Here is a 7,672-nt window from a genome sequence, read left to right on the forward strand (position 1 = left end):
CTGCTCTTGAAATTGCCAATGCTCACCGCAAGCCTTTGGTCATAATTGCTGAAGATGTTGATGGAGAAGCTCTAAGTACTCTCGTTTTGAATAGGTAAAGGGCAATGGTATATGATGATTTTATGTTTCAAGATGAGAGAATTCTTTGTATTATTTGAAATCTGTATACCCACAATTTATCCACTTGTGGTTGTATTTAGAGTTTATAATACAGATGCTATCACTCGTCTGTCAGTTTGTCTTACACTGGTGGACAAGTTTCACTGGCGCTTCCAGACTAAGACAGATAGGACTAGAGAAAGGCAGACTACTTCTAAAGTCTTAGCCACTGAAAACCCCTATGAAGAAGGGTGCAACACTGTCAGCACAATATTAAGTAACACCAGAATATTGTCAGATACAGTGCCAGAAGATGAGTCCCTCAGGTTGGAAGGCACTCAAAATAACAACTGGGAGCAAGCTGCCTGCTCAACGTACAATTGAACTTGATGACACAAATTGTAGCTTTTGGGACCCTTATTTGCTGATTGGCACAACTCAACATGAGAAGCAGCTACAAACATACATTGATAATAAGAATATGGGATTAGGAGCTCTGGATTTATAAAATTGGAAGTTATCAACTATTATAAGGGATATATAAAGGTCAGTAGTTATTTTAGGCATTCGTGAACTGAAATGGACTTGAATCTGACAACTGTGGTTGACTACATTGGAAATAATTGATGAATGGCATCACAGTCATCAAAAAGAACATTTACATATCTATCTTGAGAAATAATACTGTGACTGGTTAATATCCATACAGCTACAAGAAAGACCAGTTAACATCACTAAAGCTTGTGATGATGAAACTGAAGAATTCTGCCAACTTCTGTCTAAAATTGATCAAACATATAATCAGTATGTATTAAAAATTATTGGTAGTTGGAAACAGAGGAAGGAAAGGATCAGTAGTTGGGAAATATGGTCTTGGTGATAGAAATAATGCTGGAGATTGCATGATGGAATTTGAAAGATCAATGGCAGTTTCATTGCAAACCTTTTTTAAACAACTTAAGATGACTGCACAGGAACCTCACAACACAGATTGAGCGCACAGAAATCAAATTGACTATATCTGTGGTAAAGCTGTGTCATCAGCCAAAACAATGCCAAGGCAAGACTGAAACCTACCATCAATTTCTCATATGCAAGTTCAAGCTAAAGCTAAAGAAACTGAAAACAGTTGTATGAGAATCAAAGTACGGCCTTGAATAAATCCCATGTGAATTTAGAGATCATCTCAATAACAGATTTGATGCATTGGACACTAATAACTGAAGATGAGAAAGTTCTGAGATGACATCATGAACATCACATATGAAGAAAGCAAAAGGTTTATTAAGAAGCCAAAAAGTAGGAAAAAAAATAAAGTAGATGTTAGAAGAGACTTTGTAACTTGCTCCCCAGAGTAGAGATGCAGGAAATTAAATTGCTGAACAGAAAATTTCAAAGGACAGTTTAAGACAAAAGTCAAGTATAATGAAATCTGAAAATACCTGGAGTTAGGAAACCAAAAGGGAAAAACATGCTTGCATTTCTCTAACTGAAGAAAAAAATTCAAGCCTCAACTTGCAATATTGAAGGATTCTAAAGGCAAAAGTCCTAGGCAAATTCCTGGTGTGGCACTGTGGGTTAATGTGCCAGATTGCAAAGCTGTTTGAACTGCAAGGTAGGTGGTACAAGCTCACCAGTCACTACTCAGAAACCATATACAGGGTCCTATGGGTTGGAACCGACTCGACAGCACTTAACAACAACAACAAAGGCAAAATACTGAATAATGCAGAAAATGTCAAAAGAAGATGGAAAGCATACACAGAGTCACTGTACCAAAAGGAATTTACCATTGTTCAGCGATTACAAGAGAGCATTTGATCAACAACCAGTGGTACTACGAAGGACGTCCAGGATACACTGAAGGCACTGGCAAAGAACAAGGCTCTGAGAATTGATGGAATACAAACTGAAATCTTGTAACAAACTGATAACAGCACTGGAGCGCACACTCATTTATGTCAAGAAATTTGGAAGACAGCCTGGCCAACCTGTTGGAAAAGATCCATATTTGTGTCCATTCCAAAGAGAGAATACCTATTCATGTATAATAGGAAAAGTTACACTTGCTCAAACTTTGCTTTAATAATAACTAAATCTAATGTTAAATGGAACCCATGAAGTGGTGTTTGCTGGATGAACCCTAAATACAATATTTAGCAATTAAGCTTTTTCACCATATCTTTCCTGTCTTAATTTGACTAAAATTAGCTAGGAAGTGAAAAAGAAAAGGTTGGGGATCCTAACCTTTTAGCAGGCTTTGTAAAAACTAAACTTAAATCTTACAATCAACTATCCTCAACAGGCTAAAAGTTGGTCTTCAAGTTGTAGCAGTCAAAGCTCCTGGTTTTGGTGACAATAGAAAGAACCAGCTTAAAGACATGGCTATTGCTACTGGTGGTGCAGTAAGTAAAATAAATGTTGTGCTGTCTGTTTACTGAAGGTTAGTTTTATTTCCTAGTCTAGATAAACATTTCAGTACATTTGTTTCATCAAAACCCTTGCTTGATGTAGTAAGAATAAACTTTAAAGAAAAAAAAAATGCTAACTACCATTTATTGAGCAACTATTATGTGCCATACACCACTATAGACATTTCATATGCATCATTTCAGTTGATTTTCAAAAAAACTTGATGAAATACATATGTGAGATTGTAGCTGTGAACATTTTTCATGAATAGTAACATGTTCAAAGTTAAGTGACTTGGTCACCTAGCTAAAAAAAAAAAAAGAGATTTGAAATTCTGTTTGGTACAAAAGTCTGTTTTTTTCCTCTTTCAGACTTTCCTTACACTTAATTCTACTGTCCCTTTTTATTTTAAATGTTTTTTTGTGTGTGAATAGAGTGAAAGTTTACAGAGCAGATCATCAGTCTTATGTTCAAAAAGCATATACCTAGTTTCATTATAATTATTATAATCCCCTCCTTGTATTAAATCAGTTAACAGTATTTCTATTAATTTTAGCACCTTTTTTTTGAACACTCAGGCGTATATGATTTATACCACCAAAGGGCACATTCAATGCAAGTCTGCCTCCTGGCCGCCAGCTCTTAGTCCCTCTCTGCTTATGAATCTTAGCGTCCTCTGGTGTTGGCTGCTTCTCTGGATAAGATCTCACATTCTGCTTGTGCTCTTTTCTCTTAATGGTCTTTGAGTCAATAATAAACTTCTTAATGGTGAAAAATAGTTGTGTTACCTGTTAACTGGCTTTTTTTTTTTAATTTTTTTTATTTAATGGTTTTATAGGTATTTGGAGAAGAGGGATTAACACTGAATCTTGAAGATGTTCAGGCTCATGACTTAGGAAAAGTTGGAGAGGTCATTGTGACTAAAGATGATGCCATGCTCTTGAAAGGAAAAGGTGACAAGGCTCAAATTGAAAAACGTATTCAAGAAATCGTTGAGCAGTTAGACATCACAACTAGTGAATATGAAAAGGAAAAGCTGAATGAACGACTGGCAAAACTTTCAGATGGAGTTGCTGTGCTAAAAGTAAGATATATTGTGAATAAGAATGATTTTCTGATACATTTCTCAGTAGTGCTATGTATATAAACAAATGTGTAAGAAATTGACTTACATATAGAGATGTTAGTGTCATCTAATTGGTTCCCTTTATAGGGTTTCCAAGGAGCAGCTGGTGAATTAGAACTGTCAGCCTTGTGGTTAGCTGTACAGTACTTATCCATTAAAGTCATTTGTTCTAATCTTTAGGTTGGTGGGACAAGTGATGTGGAAGTGAATGAAAAAAAAGACAGAGTTACAGATGCCCTCAATGCAACACGAGCTGCTGTTGAAGAGGGCATTGTTCTCGGGGGTGGTTGTGCTCTACTTCGATGCATTCCAGCCTTGGACTCACTAGCTCCAGTAAATGAAGATCAGAAAATTGGTAAGTTTACTTTACAAATCAATTTTATTTGTGGCCTAACAAATACTGTTTCTGCCCAACAAATTACAAAGCAATTTACAGAATAACAAAAGTAGCCCTGAATTTTTGGGAGAATAATTTGATACGTTCCATGGCACATAACAACAACAATTTGATACATGATATTTTCCAATTGGAATTTTTCTTTGTCATTGTCTTCACAAATAGAAATAGTATTATAATACTTTTAAAAGAGCTAAAATTAATTTGCTAAAATTGGTTTTCTTTATAGGCATAGAAATTATTAAAAGAACACTCAAAATTCCTGCAATGACTATTGCTAAGAATGCAGGTGTTGAAGGATCCTTGATAGTTGAGAAAATTATGCAAAGTTCCTCAGAAGTTGGTTATGATGCTATGCTTGGAGATTTTGTCAATATGGTAGAAAAAGGAATCATTGATCCAACCAAGGTAAATAGTTGACCACATCCTAAAAGGTCTCTCAGCAGTTCAAATCTAATTTCTTACTAAGAGAAAAATAATATTTTACCACGCTTTTTTTTGTAGGTTGTAAGAACTGCTTTATTGGATGCTGCTGGAGTGGCCTCCCTGTTAACCACAGCAGAAGTTGTAGTAACAGAAATTCCCAAAGAAGAGAAGGACCCTGGCATGGGCGGAATGGGTGGAATGGGAGGTGGTATGGGAGGTATGGGAGGTGGCATGTTCTAGTTCCTAGAATAGTGCTTTACCATTTATCAGTGAACTGTGACAGGAAGCTGAAGGCAGTGTTCCTCACCAATAACGTCAGAGAAGTCATTTAAAGAGAAGAAAATGTCTGAAGAAAAGGCTGGCTGATGTTTTAAGAAAATCACTTATAACCATCAGTTACTGGTTTCAGTTGATAATATGTAATGGTTTACTGCTGTCATTGTCCATGCCTACAGATAATTTATTTTGTATTTTTGAATAAAAAGACATTTGTACATTCCTGATACTGGGTGCAAGAGCCATTACCAATGTACTGCTTTCAGCGTAAATCACTGAGGCATTTTTACTACTATTCTGTTAAAATCAGGATTTTAGTGCTTGCCATCACTAGATGAGAAGTAAAGAAGCAGCCTTTCTGTGGAGAGTAAGAATAATTGTGTACAGAGTAGAGAAATAACCAATTATGTGACCTTTGTGTAATAAAAACTTGTTTAAAGTCCATTGTTTTAAAACTTGTCCATGATTTAGCAGAATTGAGAAATGAAAGCCAATTGAAAAGGGGTACTGACTCATACATAAAACAATCCACCTGTAGTATTTTGTTTCCTTGTTGCAGACTATTATTACATAATTACATTGGCAAATCTTAAAAGAAGATGACAACCTTGATGAATCTTGTGGCAATAATAAATACTGTATGAAGGCCTGGTCATAAAAAGGCATTCTGTTAACTTCTTGTGGAAGCTGTTGTTACTGCTCCAAAGCTCCAGCATAATAAACCAAGGGTACAGGTTCCTGCTGGTTACTCAAGTGAGGAAAGCATGTCACTTCAGATGTGTACTGTGGAAGAATGGCATGCCAGTGACGTAAATACTTACATGGTTTGCTAGATATAGTTGTGAGTGGTCTATTTTTTTGTTTAAGCAAATTACTGGTAATAAGGAAAATGCCCTAGTTAAATGTACTTTATAATAGTTTGGAAGCTTGACTTTTTTTTTTAATTAACTGAATTGAGTAAAGGTTTACATAGCAGATAAGTGTTTACATTCAGTAAGTCCTATACTTTGTTTCTTTACAGACTGTACCCTCTGAGTACCATCAGTTTGCAGTGTACACTTCTATTCATTTAACTAGTGTTCTTCCCTGTGTCTCCCACTCATCCTCTGCTAACCTCCATCTTGTGTATTACCTGCCATGTTACCCATGTTAGCATATAGCTACCCCTCTAGTACATGAATTTTCCCTCACCCCAATTACCATCAGATTGTTAATTATGAAAAGCTTTTAATATTTTATAACATTGGACTCAACAATATTTGCCCTTTTGTGGTTGGCTAATTTCACTCCAGGGCACTGGTGTGCTGGAGGATAAGCACTGGATTGTAAGGTATGTGGTTCAAACTCACCAACCCCTCCTTAGAAACCCTATGCAGGGTAGTTATGAGTCAAAATGACAACATTTAAATTTCACTCCATAATGTCTCCCAGGTTCATTCATGTTATTAGGTATGTAGGATTCGTTATTCCTCAACATTGTATGTACTAAAGTTTAACCATTCTGTTGATGGACATTAGCTGTTGGTTCTGACCCATAATGACCCTTCGTAGGGTTTCCATGGAGTGGCTTGTGAGCTTGAACTGCCAACTTGGCATTCAAACCAACTTTGCCAGCCTAGCGCCTCAGCCCACAATGGCACCCCAGGACTCACTTTAGATGAGCCCAATATTATTAGCAATATCCTAAGCATCATAGTCAGGAAGCAGTTGAACATAACGCCGCCTTTTCTTTATTAGGCCTGATCAAGGTGTTGACTGGCTAAGTCAGTGCCTTAGAACTTAACATCCTGTTTGAGCTGGTGCCATTGAATGGCAACGAACACAAGTGTGACAGTACTCAGAAGGAACTTAGTGGCTTAGAGGTCAAGCTTGTTTCTCTTAATGGAGAGAAGGCCTCTGTCTGACTGGTTGCAGAGTATGATGCTTTGGATGTTGCCATCAAAACATCTAAACTGAGTCCAGATGGCTAATTCTAAACATAAATTTTTTCCATAAAAAAAAAAAAGTACTATGGACTGACAAAAGAATAAACCTGTGTTGGAAGACAAGCAGCCAGAATGCTTGTTCTGTGCCAGGATATGTCTGTCACACTTTGGACATATTATCAGGAGGGACCAGTCCTTGGATCCAGAAGGACATCATGCTTGGTAAAGTGGAGGGTTGGAGAAAGACACCCAACGAGATGTATTGGCACAGTGGCAGCAGCAGTGGGTTCAAGCATAACAATGATTGTGAAGTTGGTGCAGAACCTTTTGGGCAGTGTTTCCTTTTGTTGTGATCACTATGAGTTTGTACCCTACTCAATGGCACCTAACCTCAACAGCAATTTTGAGGAACAGGCTTCCTGAGTGTATGATTAATATATATATATATATGTATGTATGATTATATATATAAATCACAATGTACCTGACATTTAGCAGACAGCTATTTATGTACTCACTTTCAATACGGTATTTCAAACTTGGGGTTTTTTTTTGTACACATGCATTTACTAAGGAACTAGTTACTAAGTGTGCCAAAGAGTTGTGTATAGAGGAAGGAGGACACATGGGTTCTTAAAGAAAGATCAAGTGTTGTCCAACTCTGAACGAAATGCTAATAACTGCAACATGGAAGCAATCTTTCAATAATCAAATAACTACAAAAAATTTAAACAAATTAGCTTTATTAAAGTTACCACTTCAGTCCTTACATTGATTTGCTTTTTAAAAAACAACAGCTTGAAATACATTATTGGAAGTGAGTACATACAATAAATAGAAAATTAGGGATGCCTGGTACTGGAGACCAACTTATCTTCATCTGTTACCTACTCTTGTAGACAAAATTTGACACAATTAGCATTATTCAAAGAGCACTCAAAGTACCTAGAAGAAGGTTGCAAACTACTAAAAAGTAGCTTAAAGCTCTGGACCACTCACCAAGAAAAGTAT

General features: G+C 36.6%; 1 protein-coding gene across 1 annotated transcript in view; it reads left to right on the forward strand.

Moving 5' to 3' along the window:
* HSPD1 (heat shock 60kDa protein 1 (chaperonin)) overlaps positions 1-4,700 on the forward strand; it is a 9,304-nt gene extending 4,604 nt beyond the window's left edge. The window contains exons 6-11 of the mRNA XM_006862045.1: positions 6-94; positions 2,405-2,504; positions 3,350-3,595; positions 3,818-3,992; positions 4,264-4,442; positions 4,539-4,700. Of these exons, the coding sequence (XP_006862107.1) occupies positions 6-94; positions 2,405-2,504; positions 3,350-3,595; positions 3,818-3,992; positions 4,264-4,442; positions 4,539-4,700 (951 nt within the window). The remainder of the gene's footprint in view (positions 1-5; positions 95-2,404; positions 2,505-3,349; positions 3,596-3,817; positions 3,993-4,263; positions 4,443-4,538) is intronic.
* The last annotated feature ends 2,972 nt before the right edge of the window (positions 4,701-7,672 follow it).

Source organism: Chrysochloris asiatica, unplaced genomic scaffold, assembly GCF_000296735.1.
Source record: "Chrysochloris asiatica unplaced genomic scaffold, ChrAsi1.0 scaffold00045, whole genome shotgun sequence".
In the NCBI taxonomy this organism is placed as follows: Eukaryota; Metazoa; Chordata; class Mammalia; order Afrosoricida; family Chrysochloridae; genus Chrysochloris; species Chrysochloris asiatica.